General features: G+C 39.6%; 3 protein-coding genes across 3 annotated transcripts in view; 2 read left to right on the top strand and 1 right to left on the bottom strand.

Annotated features, from left to right (window-relative positions):
* Window positions 1–2,839: 2,839 nt before the first annotated feature.
* Window positions 2,840–6,773, bottom strand: LOC118412648 (acyl-coenzyme A thioesterase THEM4-like). The gene is made up of 4 exons (XM_035815646.1): window positions 6,732–6,773; window positions 4,608–4,879; window positions 4,022–4,135; window positions 2,840–3,301 (listed from the first exon to the last, which is right to left on the bottom strand). The coding sequence occupies exons 1-4, from the start codon at window positions 6,753–6,755 to the stop codon at window positions 3,100–3,102; spliced, it is 612 nt and encodes a 203-aa protein (XP_035671539.1). The 5' UTR covers window positions 6,756–6,773; the 3' UTR covers window positions 2,840–3,099.
* Window positions 6,774–9,831: 3,058 nt separating this feature from the next.
* On the top strand, window positions 9,832–11,246 carry LOC118411130 (angiopoietin-4-like). The gene is made up of 3 exons (XM_035813172.1): window positions 9,832–9,958; window positions 10,335–10,427; window positions 10,713–11,246. Exons 1-3 carry the CDS (start codon window positions 9,832–9,834, stop codon window positions 11,156–11,158), a joined length of 666 nt encoding a protein of 221 aa, XP_035669065.1. The 3' UTR covers window positions 11,159–11,246.
* Window positions 11,247–13,080: 1,834 nt separating this feature from the next.
* Window positions 13,081–13,417, top strand: part of LOC118412649 — a 3,843-nt gene continuing 3,506 nt past the window's right edge. The window contains exon 1 of the mRNA XM_035815648.1: window positions 13,081–13,286. Within this exon, the coding sequence (XP_035671541.1) occupies window positions 13,100–13,286 (187 nt within the window). The 5' untranslated portion in view covers window positions 13,081–13,099. The remainder of the gene's footprint in view (window positions 13,287–13,417) is intronic.

The following is a 13,417-nucleotide window of genomic DNA, read 5'->3' as shown; positions in this document are numbered from 1 at the left end:
TATGATTACGGTTCGAATAAATTATGAAAAAAAAAACGAGAAAATAATAAAACAGCAACGCAGTGAACGAACCCCTCGGTGACGCAAGCTTGGCGCAAGTGCAGTGAGAGTGCACCTTTAGGCTTATCAATCACATGTTGAAGTAAAGAAAGTATTCCTGAGATATTTCTGTCCCCGAAAAGGTCTGTGTAGTTGTTATTTAGAAAATGAAGTGCACTTTCTTCTAGCATGTTCAATGTACAAAGATATACGCAATACCTTTGTTTAGACAACACTTGCCAATCCTAAATATACAAAACTAACAAAGGAATGACTTTTTTCAAATATCTAATGTCATCAGCTAACTACGATTTAATAGAAGAACTCTGTGAGTTCATCTTCGCATGTTTTAAGAAGAGGGGAGAAGCATGTAGAAATATAGGCATAAGTAAAACATAGAACAGCTTATTATTACCTATCAGTCTCTTTGTATGCAACCTACTGGGCATAGAAGGCTATCATTTAGCCCCAGGGGGGGGGGGGCATGAATAGCAATAAACTTCATTGTCATGGTCATTGGCCGTAACTCACATTATGGTTCGTCACGTAGGTAAAGATATGGGTTTGGCAATGGGCAGTACGATAAAAGTTTATAGAACAAAAATAAGCATTTGACATAACGTGAGTAAACTTTAGTACAGGCGTTAACTTAATACTGACATACAATACAACAATGCAGTGTTCAGGTCCTGAGAAGTTCTACTTAATAGAATATTAATTCATGCTAAAAATCAAATTTTAAAATGCCTTAATTATTCTTAAATCCATAATACTAGTATACCGATTAACACATAATAAACAAGCGTTCGTAGAACTCAACCTTCGTGAAATGGGCTAGGGTGTGGTGGTTGGAGAGTGTTTGTTATAGACATCTCAGGGGCTAGCCTTACAGAAAATGATACGTTCGATTGACAAAAATTCTCGGAATTCTACAACTTTTTTCGCGCCTATGTAGCTGTATCATCCCTTTGAAGTGGAATAGTTTGCGTTGACAGATTGTCATGGTATTTGGAATGCATATATATATATTTTTAGATTTCACTCCTGGGCACTGGTGGATCCTTTGTGGTGGGTCATTGTTGCATTGACACCCAACCATACTTTGCAAGGATGTGTGAATTGCTATCTTCCCAGCCCACTGACCCATTTACAAAATGTTACAAAAAATGGTAGAAAATGGTAAATAATGGTAGAATGCTGTTATCATTATTTAGAAACCATTAGAAGTATATAATTCCACACCATGAATATTTCCAAAGTTTTACAGGACCGGGGAAATATTTATAAAATTGAAATAATGTTACAAATATTTCTGAAGTATCAAATGTCGATTCTAGACATATAATTACAAAACTTTAAAATCAATTCTAAACAATGACAACAAACATCCGCACGATGACTTGGAATGGACTCTAACTAACAAAGAGAGAAATATTAGCCTAACTGAGTTGTGTACTAGTATGTCCGATTGATAAAAATGCCCGGAATTGACAGCAAGTTTTCCGCGCGTACGCAATCGAATCATCCCTTTAGATGGTAATAAGGGACGGGTTGACGGATCAATATTGTCAATATTGACGACTTGATACATTGCATGGACGTTTCTACAAAGTGATATTATAAATTATAGTTTTTCTTTGTACAGCCCCCTTTACAGATCATTATTGCCGACTTGTTGCTTGCAACAATGATGATGTAGCATTCTTTGTTTCACAATGCAGTCCACTACATTTTGCATCCTGTATGTCTAATGTACAATCCCTATAAACAATCTCATCAATTACTACAAGCTACTGTGAAAAACAAACCCTGCTTTGTTCAACAATGTATTGTGCCGGTAGTAACTGTTACATGTACAACCCTTTTAAAACGTATAATATAGACCCCTGTAAACAATATCATCATTGCCCTGATTCATTGCCCTTAATCTACAGATTATCAAATCTTATAGGAAACATTTACACCCCATCATGTATAATGTACTGTCACTATAGTACCATTGTCTTGTAATCGTCTGGTATATATAAGTCGTGCTGTCCTCTATTGCGCAACTATGACCTTTGGGGTCACTTCCTGTGAGGACGGGGTAAGCGCTGGTAGCAGCATGACGTAATACCACCTAACTATAGCACGATTGCGAAATACCCACTCAGGGCCACTGTAAAACGTATTTTCCACGTACAATCATCCCCTGCAAAACCGTCAGAAGCCACTAGACGAAAAAACGCCTCGTACGTTTCTTCTCCTTCTCAAGAGCTACCCACATACCAAATATTAGATCAATCTGTGTTGGCGTGAAGGAGCTGGACTGTTCACAGACAAGCCCTATATAACGTTTCTACACATACCTATTGTATCATGCCAATTACCACCTAATTTGCAAAACAAGTATACAATTATGTACATTGTTATGTAAGCTGTCTGCATACCTACAGTCATTAACATCCATCAACCCCTTCTAGCATTATTCTTTCTCAAAACCTAAAACAAGAATTAATTTCACCGCCCCTGCGAAACCCCTAGGTGGCCAAAACTTACACACCTTACTATGCTTTTACACAGCTACCTACCACTTACAAATCATCACCCAAACAAGTCCCAAACAAAAAATAGCAAAACCGGAAGTTCTGCTGCAGTACCATAACACGCCGCTAGAGCGCCCTGCCGTAACGCAATTCCTGCCATTCCTTCGTCATGTCTAATCCTACCCACATACCAAACATCAAAACCATCCATCCTTGCGTTCCCTAGTTATCAGGCTGACAAACGACCCCCTGACATCAAAACAGCACTGACGAAGGGAATTATCATTAAGTAATTTGTCTCTGACATTGTAGCGTTCATAGAAGTATTAAATCTATAGATTCGTATATGTATTATGTAATAACCATGAAATCACAGTGTATGTAACTAATTACATCATACGATTGAAATCCAGTTTATCGGCCAACTTCCGGGTTTAAGCATCCAACATGGCGGACAGTACATACGTCATGTGACAGCAAGCAGCCTATAATGTATTATGTCTCCTTATACAACTGCCATTTCAGCCTTTACGACTTAATCATTGTGAGAATCTTGAGGTAGGTACTTCTTGGCTTTCTCCATCTGCTCTTGTGAGAGTTGGACAAAAAGTGACGTGGCATCGCAGAGTGTGGTGCTCCCGTCAGCGGAAGTGACGTAGGCAGAGAGGTAAGCCTTCCGGTTTTCCTGTTTGTCCACCTTGGCGAGAAAAATGGCGGTAGATCCTAAGCGAACAGGCCTGAAAGAATAGAGAACAGAATAACTTATCGAAGTCTAGGCTCTAAAGGCTCAGTAGTTCTGTCTTTGCTATTGGCTCTTTGAACAGCATGATAGAAGACAGGGAGCTACAAAAATTCAAATAAAAACAAGGCTTTAAACCATTAAAAGCCTTTTTCGGTGGGATTTTATGTGAAATCTGTACATTTTGTAAAGTGACAGCGGTAGGAAAGACCATATACTTGTTGAATTAGTGGTGCAAAATGACCTTTCTCCATCGAAGGGGTTTACGCAACCCCCTGAAATAGTGGTATCGTCGTCAGATAGCTGTTTGGAACCAAACGGGCGAATCAAAGAGCCCTAATTAGGGGGTGTATCAAAAGACTAGCCGTACATGTATAGAAATTCTTGCAAATGAATTTGATGAGACAGGGCATAGAAGGCTATCATTTGAGGGTAAGTTTGTATGGCTCGAACTTTTTATTCTTGAGATAATTGCATATTTGTTTCCTCAACTCTCCCATTGGATTACATGTATTACTGGGAGAAATTCTAATGGTTGCGTCTCCCAAGAAGTCTTCCTTCAAATAATGCTACGAACATTACACTGAATCTAGCAGATGATTGAACCAAATCATGCGTAGAACAAGGAATGCCATACGGTGAATAGAGAGGTGTAACCATTTCTATAGCACCACATAATGTACATAAAACTACTCACGACAGAGATTAAGGTACGCACTTTTTGTAGTTAATGTTGAGATTTGCTGTCAAGTGAAAACCTTCCAGAACGTTATATGCACAGGTACCCATCACTGTGTCAAGCATTGTAGCAACAGCGCCCCCATGCACATGGCTGTGGAAAAGCAGGATTGGATAGTTAGGATGTCTACCTGAGGTTGCATGCAATAATTTCAAGAAAGTTTTTTTTTAAGGTAGGGATGTTGGTGTCTGTGCATGTGTGTATGCCATATGTATGTGAGTGTGTGTATGTGTCCGTGTGTCCGGTATAGGTCTACGCGTGTGTGTGTGTGTGTGTGTGTGTGTGTGTGTGTGTGTGTGTGTGTGGTATGTGTTTCTGCATGGGTATTTGTCAAAATATTTCAGTTGTATTTAATTGAACTCAAATGTATTCAATTTTTTCCAATATCTACTTGTTTCTTCTTTCAAGAAAAAGACAACAAAAAAGACCAATCAGGTAATAGAAGATAGACTTTGAGTGTTTCAGTCAAACTTGGATTCAGCAGCAGAGTGGGGTTAACTGTGGAAATGGAGGGGACCGCAAAACCAGGTTTGACTTAAAAGAAATGCTACTAAGTTAAACGTACCTCGGCGGTCCTTCCAAGTATGGCCCGAACTGACACACACATGTCGCTCGCTGCTCCCTTTTATTGATAAAAATGGCGTACTCGAACCCTTTTCCCTGTTCCGAAATATTCCTACAGTACAGACGCCTTTCTCCTGTCCGGAGATATCCCGGATGACGCGTCCAGTCGCCATTTTCCGTCCCAGCATTCAACTGGTGGAAAATCTCTTTGGTAACGTCCGACCACGCCTCGTTTGGCCAGGCTAGGTCAATGACCGCTTCCTCTTGGTTTCTCTGAAAGATGGAAGGTTAAGAATATAAGTTTTTATGCATAACAAATACACGTTAATGAATAACGAAAACGTAAAATTGAAACAAGAAACTCCAAAATAACCAGAGGATCATGTAGCGTTGCATGTTGCAATCCTTTAGTTGAGTTCATCACACAATTACTGTCTTGGGGCCATATATTGTCAAACACACACACAGCACACATACAAAACACACACACTCACACACACTCTCTCACACACACTCACACACACACACAACACACAAAACACACACATAACACACACACAACACACACACAACACACACACACACAACACACATAACACACACACAACACACACACAACACACACACACACAACACACATAACACACACACAACACACACACAAGACACACGCACAACACACACACACACACAACACACACAACACACATACATAACACACAGACACACACACAACACAGACAGCGTGGCGTCGGGCGTGGCGTAACTGGTAGTGCGTTCGGGATCTATGGGTCCTGATTTCGATTCCCACCGTGCCCCGGACGTTGTGCCCTTGGGAAAGGCACTTTACACGACTTTCCTTCTGTCTGTACCGTGTATGTGGCATTGTTAATATAAGTTACAAAACTTGAGTGCAGTGCCACATCGTCCTCGTCTGTCCAAAAACATATAGAGAAAAAAACACAGACAACACACACACAGACACACACATTCTAAAACTTTCTCGAGACTAAAGTATTAGTAACAGCCGTTCGCTAATCAGCAAGGAGTTTTTAACGACTTAATTCTGTACTTTAAATAATGATAGGACTCATTGTAAGCTTGACAAAATCTAGCTTTATCAGTAATGCGAAGGCAAGGTCCCGAATTGGGAGTTTCAAAAAAAGCGCGTAACAATCCTAATCAGTCTATACTGTAAATGCAGAAACTTTCGCGGTAGTTTTATGTTCGGAGTTTCCGCGGTGGCCATTTCACCGTGAACTCAAATCTTTGAGGTATTTGATGTACGATTAAGACACACAAATCCTTACAAAGACACACGCATTCATTCATTTCTACATACCACATATTGTATAACACCATGGTAGAAAGTATCACTGTACTACGTATTCAGATAAGGTTAGATCAGTGACAGTTGGCACGCAAGTACTGTCAAAGTCAAATGTGGACTGTTGCATAATGTCCTTTTGTTGCACTCTTGCCGAGTAACCTGTAAGTTGTTTCTTTGGTGTTGCAAACAATATATCATCAATGTTGGCGTCTCGTCTTCAATATAGTATGTACATGTACAATATAGGACGTATCTAATTTGAATATTCCCACGACACCCACACATCTGGTGATCGTCACGAGACTTACAAATACGTGTGACATACATGATATATTCCTTTCCATACGTAGGATTTGCTACTAAAAGTAGAAAAGTCAACTTAACGTCTCAACATAAAAACGCTGTAAATGTCTTCTGTAACTATAACCTTCTGAAAACCGTTTTGGTTTACGTACTATACATGTATGTATACCATATGGCGAAATGTATACACTGCGTACATGTCTGACTGGTCATTCAAGTCAATATATCTTGTCCATTTAGATACAAACCCGAGCATTTTCTATCGTTTTGTGTTTCTATCAAACTTCGTTCTATTAACCACAGGTGTATAAAATGAAAACTATACGTAACAGTTGATCCAGGAAGTTATCAAATATTGATTTCAGACACCTTACTGGATTTCTAAGCATAGCATTTTTGTGAGCATATTGTTGTTAAAACTTCGTCCAAAAATGCGCCCAAAATAAAAGTCAATTCAAGTAAGTGGAAAACTCAGCACCAGTAAGTCCTTACCTGAGAGTTTACTTGACGCGCCATCTTCCTTGGAACACAGAGGTCAAAATAGACCGTGTGATGTGTTCATTTAGAGTTATTTCAGCTGTATATTCAGGTGTTACCCATTTTGTTACAGGGGTGTTTAAGCGTAATCTGAGACACTGTTTTAGTCGGCTGTTAATATTCTGTATAAAAAAATCTCCATTCAGATTGAAATTTGCAATTTGTCACGTTACTTTTTTCCACCTTTCCACCATCGGTATACAACGCAATAGCAAGCCACAAGAAGTCCTCTAATTTTTGGTAGCCTATCAAAAAGTTCCCATTTGGACAAACATGGCTGACAAGTCAAGTGGTTGTGGGACTTGTTTATAATCGAAGACATTTCCACGCAAAACAAAGTTGTTTTCATACGCCGTGGATAGGGCTGTGCACCTAGATACCCGCGCCTGTAACGTACCTTTAAAATCATTTAGGTACAGGTACAGACTTAAGCATCTGTGTACCAGTACATGTACTGTACAAACTAAAAAAACTATTGAACACCACTTTTTGAGACTAACGATATGTGAATTCAAAATCAAAGATGACAATTGCGATATTAATCTTACCGCTGAAAATTAACTTTTTCTTGAGGTTCAAATATCTAAATCCTCATACAAAGATGACAATATCTGACTAAAGTAGATAGTTGGCTACATTTATAACTTATAGATAATTGATCACTTGTTAACCCTATTCAGACCGGGCTTTTTTGGTCATCCTGGACGGGGGGGGGGGGGTTGAGGCCGCCCCTTCTGACACCTGTAATTCTAAAACGCATTCTCGTATGGACACCAAATTTTCAGAGAATTTTCAGCAGTTTGGTTTTGCTCGTTGTCAACATCGAGTTTAGACATGTTCTCCAGATGACGTTTCAAGTCGTTAATAGTGGCGGTCAGTTGCTATAATTCCTATACAAATACAATAATCAGAATAAGTTCGTATGTATATATATATAAAGAAAGGACCGTTTATTGGTAAATGTTAACCACAGAATTAGAAAAAAAGCTAAGCTTTTGAGATTTAACATTGTTTACCTTATTGTTGATGAAGAACATTATGAAGAGTCCCATCGTGACAAGGATTTCGACAGTAGCGGCGGCAATACAGATACGGTGGGCCCTGGAACGAATGAAGCTACAAAGAGCTTGGCGACGACTTGTTGCTCCCTCATACGTTCGGTCTGTAGGAACAGTTTGTTTTGCTTATGTTTCAAGTTTTCATGAAATACATAAGGTTTCCTTGGAATTTATCATCAACATCAATGGCATAATGATTAAAGACACATGAAAACAGCGAGACCAGTATTTGCAATATCAAGTATTTGGAAAATACCGGGTAAAATATAAAAAGAAGGCCGTCAGTCAGCTACCTGCAGGCGTACGCGTATTCGTTGCATGGCGTTTCGCCGCCTTGGCTTCTTCGTACGTGTCTGAGACTTTTTGGTCTTGTTCTTGTTTGTCTGTAGCGCCTTTGCCATAGCGAGCACGCCCTCTTGAAGCGCCCAGGTGGACAATAGGCGATTGAGGCGGCGGCCCGGTGGTTCGGCCACGGCCGGGCCCAGAGACGGGAGACCGGACCGGCTCCGCCTGCTCGTACATGTTTACTGTACTGGCAGACAAATTACAGCATAAAACTGTAAATTAATCATGAATATGGCTAATCATTTAGATGAGTATAGTTGCCCTTTTATCAAAGAACTGATTTGGTATGTCGTGTTTCTAAAGGAGTTTTGCTTTCTGGCCAGTGACGGACTGATTTTCAGAATCTAACAGTACTTATGTAAGAAAAGTAAAGGATTTCAAAAGAAGTCATACAATTTCATTTGCGCCTACGCCTACAAATACACTGCATCTTTTCTTAATCGCATCGGATTATGTCAATATTTGATAAATACTTCATCAATATCTAATACAGTTAGCATCCAGACGTCTTACCAAAAGTAATTAGTCTGCCCTATACATAGTGAGTACTTGTTTTCACAATGTAACATTACATTATGACAGTTACCCGAGCATGTTTGTTATATTTTACTTATATAGTTTGATATATCATGCCTGGACAAGTCTGTAAACTCGAAATATAAGCTTTAAAATAGTTGATAGGACATGCGGACACTCGCCACGTGTCATTGATGCCTCCTAGCGATGTATACTATTCTTGCAGCAATAAGTGATTTCTTCTGCAATAATGTCATGAACTGCTAGGAGGCAGTTTTGATCCGTACGGCAGACTGTAGTAGTGATGCCCTAATACATGTAATAGACTTTCTTTGATTTCAAGATTACTGTACGGAATTTCTAAGGTCGTTATGGAATGCATATGTGTTTTATAGAACTCTTATAATCCATTATTGTACAAAATAAGAAAGAAACGAACATTACAGAGTTCATACTATTTTTTTAACGAATAAATACAATTGTTACATCCAAGTTTAAATTGTATTCAGTAAAAGTAACCAATTAGCCAAATTAGGTACATATGAAAAAGAGAATTAACACGTTTTTCTTTTGCATCTCAAGGGACTATGGGATCAGTCTACATTTTTTGGTACATAACACTAGTTAAAATATTTATTATTTGATCTTACATTGTGAAAATCTGTATGAATTGGGGGAAAACCAAATAGGAGGTGATTTTAGAGATACGTTTTGTCTGTTTGCCTCATTGACCACGTCTTCAATCCATCATGGTCGCTGCATGAGAAAGGTGTATACATAGCTATCGCAAATTTGACTGTATATCAGAATAAATGACAGCTGGTTTGTCGTGCTTTTATCCCAAAGACCAAGTAATAAGGGGTTATCATACTTTGTCAGAAGAAGCAACAAAAACAGGCAGGCCCAATTCCGGCACGCGTATGTATACAGGGACGACTTGTTCAAGAAGAGATAACCCTGTAACCTAGTATACAAACAGACCGATCATGACTGTCAATCATTTTTTTCTGTCTCCAAGGTAACGTACGACGAAATACCATCTGGTTAACGACTATTTATATACCTGTGGCGTGCGAACTTTACCGTCTGGAGAGCCGATAGTACCTCATACCTACAGAGGACATCGGCTGTACAAGATGTGGTTCTACCGTCTGTTTGTGTTGACCGCAGTTCTTCTTAATGGGTCCGTTGGGACAGAGGAAGCTCGTACTGACCAGTTTAGCCCGTCTCTGTGCAGGCTGTGGGAGGAGTGTATCAGGACTGGTGGGTAGGCAATATAATTTTGTTTGGATTCTGAAAAAAAGTAAACCATATGGAACTGAAGTGGTTCCATGTGGCTTACAATAGACGCATGCAATCTTGTCTTCTACAGTGACCGTCTAAGTTAAAACATGACTCTGCTTCAAATGTGGTATGGCTTGAAACTTATATAGCAGCAGTGTAGGCCACATATATAGATTATGGCTTAAAAAACATGTATTCATGGCCGTACATCTGAAAATTTCGGTACTATACCAATTCAGATTTTAGTAATAATTTTTTTGCTAGTTTTGTGACAATAAATTCCTTCCATGACGATATCAAACAATCTATGCTGACAACAGTTTGTAAATGTAGCTTGCATTGTGTTCTATTGTAGTTGAAGTAGCGGAAACCGGAGAAGTTACGAAGCTGAAGACAGTTTGTGAGGATGTGGCTGACATGCTGAAGAAACGTGACGTGCAAAGCTGCGGTAAGTTCTAAAATATCTTTGACTTTATGAAGCATTTTCTTCACTATGACTTTTTTAAACATAACACAGAGATGACATTTGAAATGCATAGATTAAACATTCCTCATAAATAATACTTTAATAGGTAAGCATATCTGGTGTTCAGACTACTGCATAAAGTTTGTGAACCCTCCGTCACAGCTCTGTGTATGGCAGAATTAAATGATAATCCTTTACTATACACATATTTTTTATTTTATAAGGATGAATAATATTTCGTCTAATTTGTCACTTCTTTTTTTATAGATTTGCTCCTGTTTCCGGAAGGAGGGAAACTAGCAAACTACGAAAACAGAATGGATCCTGAGGAAGGGCATCAACCTTCGTCTCTCCTGGCTTCCCTGGCTCTACGAATGTTTGGTCGAACAAACTACTTTATTGACTGTTCTCAGATTCACACAGCTTTTGCAATGTTTAGTGTTGCAACAAGTGGTGTACACGACATAAAACCTTTGGGTATAGACAGTCCTATTTCTGTGTACTGTGATCAGACCACAGATGGGGGAGGGTGGACGGTCATACAGAGGAGGTTTGACGGTACCCTCCATTTTGACAGACCATATAATGATTATAAGTACGGGTTTGGTTCGGCCAATGGGGAGTACTGGTTAGGGTTGGAGAGTATGTACCGCCTGACGTCTCACAACGCTTACGAACTATATGTAGAGTTAGAGGACTGGGAGGGGTGGTGAAGTACGCGAAGTACTCCTCATTCTCGGTGGGGGAGGCCTCTATCTTCTATCGTCTGAATGCGGGTGGGTACAGTGGAACGGCTGGGGATGGGTTTGCCTTGTCGTACCCGTCATCTGGTGCTCACCTAAATGGCATGGGCTTCAGTACTAGGGATCAGGACCATGACGCGTATTCTGGGTCCTGTTCTAGTGACGCTGCAGCCTCCGGCGGGTGGTGGTTTAACAGGTGTGGTAATTCTGCCCTTAATGGCCCGTACCTGCGCCCATCTGATCGCACCGTGTACAGTGGCTATGGTATAGACTGGAACCCATTTGGAGGCTCCGATTGGAAGAATCTTAAAAGATCCAAAATGATGATCCGTCCTACTGACTTTCAGCCGTGAATTACAAATTACGAACCTGCCTGGCCGGCTCATTTGTCGTTTGTGTAATCCTTTAACAGTTACTGTAGAATGCAAGGCAAATAACACGCAGCTGAAATGAAATGGAATAGAAGAACTGGCTTTCAATCTGCAGGCTATGTAATTTTTAAATATGTATAGGTTGTAAAACCTCGGCTATTGCTGAATTCTTTTTTTTTTTCATCAAATCTCGTCTCCTAACAGCCATAATCATAGAAATTTTAATACAGACTTGTAATGTATCTCCGAGTACTTGTTTGAGGTGGCATTTACATTTCATAGCTTTGATGACATCATCATCATCATTGCCATATTAGATCAATGACACATTGCAAACATACAGGGAAATTTTATTAGCTGACTATATGTGCAAGTACCCAATGATATCTGTATCCAGCAGCAGCGAATTAAAAAATGCTAACACTTCTTGGGTTACAAGTATAAACATATCCTATCAGCAATACCAAAAATAATCGTTTTATTGACAACATATCCTAACAAAAGGCTAAGCTTGCTACTAATTGTACCTAGGGTAATTTTTTTGTAGTCATGTATGCAGTTTTACCTAAGCATACGATATACCGTATTACTGTCTTCAATGCCCATTTAAATGAAACGCTGTATTTCGATCAGTTGTCAATAAAATTATCATTTTGAATGTCTGTGCATGAGCGTGCTTTTAACGATCTTGGAAACATTTCTGACAGATATGTTCTTGTCTGTAAGGGAAATGTTAGCAACAACGTTAGCGTTCATGTATATGAAACAAATCGACGTAGCCACTGACACTTTGAAATAACATTTTTTTTCACATAAACTGTCAAGTTTGTTACCACACAATAACAACTAACCTGAGGATCCAAACCTATAAAGTTGACTCTCACTGCACTTGGGGCACCGGTGCGGCACTGCGGTGTTCGTAGATGACTCAACGAATTTCAAAGATAAAGAACCATTTTGCGTATTTTGTTGTCTTCTAAGTCATAACTTTTACGTATTACGCTATATCTAAATTAATAAAAATTGCAAAAATGTAATAAGTGAATAAACCCCAAAGTGCTGCACCAGTGCCCCAAGTGTATCAAGAGTATTGCTGGCAAAGCACAAAGAGAACAAAGAAGCTATTAGACGTTTGGCTGTAAAGACAGCTGGTTTGTTTGTACTTTTTCACAAAGACCAAGTAATAAGGGGTTATCATACTTTGTCAGAAGTACCGACAAAAACAGGCAGGTCCCAATTCCGGCACGCGCGTATACACAGGGACGGCTTGTTCAAGAAGAGATAACCTTGTAACCTAGTATACAAACAGACCGGCCATGACTGTCAATCAAAATTATCGGTACAGCCAATGGTAACGTGGTAATCAGAATGAACGAATAGGAGCATGTAGATCAAATGTTAAAAGACATATTTAGATTTTCTTGCATATTTACGTTTTGACAGAATGTCATCGGCTAAGTCAATAATGACAGATCATAGTTTAAATACGACCTTACATGTGTACAGCAGCGTTAATCTAACCAGCTGGATTGGCGACATCATGTTCTCTGTTATTCTACTCACTATCGTTGCTTTCAGTGTTGTTGGTGGAGCATCAGAGTCCCTTGACTCTAGTGATGTTCGGCGAGCCTCTCGTAATGGCATCGACGGAGGGCTGTCCGTCAGTAACGATGCTTCACAGCTCGTGCAGTCTGGGAACAACAATGTCGCTGGACCAAGCATGGCGGGTACGTGTCCTCAAGATCCATGTATTACTTAAGTGTGTTACTGAAGACAGTTTTTAGACCTATTTTAGTTCTTAGACGCTAGACCTAGCCTGGTCCGGTTGTATTGTCTTACACGTTTGAGGCGCTCCAAC

Source organism: Branchiostoma floridae, chromosome 3 (genome assembly GCF_000003815.2).
Source record: "Branchiostoma floridae strain S238N-H82 chromosome 3, Bfl_VNyyK, whole genome shotgun sequence".
In the NCBI taxonomy this organism is placed as follows: Eukaryota; Metazoa; Chordata; class Leptocardii; order Amphioxiformes; family Branchiostomatidae; genus Branchiostoma; species Branchiostoma floridae.
The sequence above is the reverse complement of the archived record's forward strand: the minus strand, read 5'-3'. Positions and strand labels throughout refer to the sequence as shown.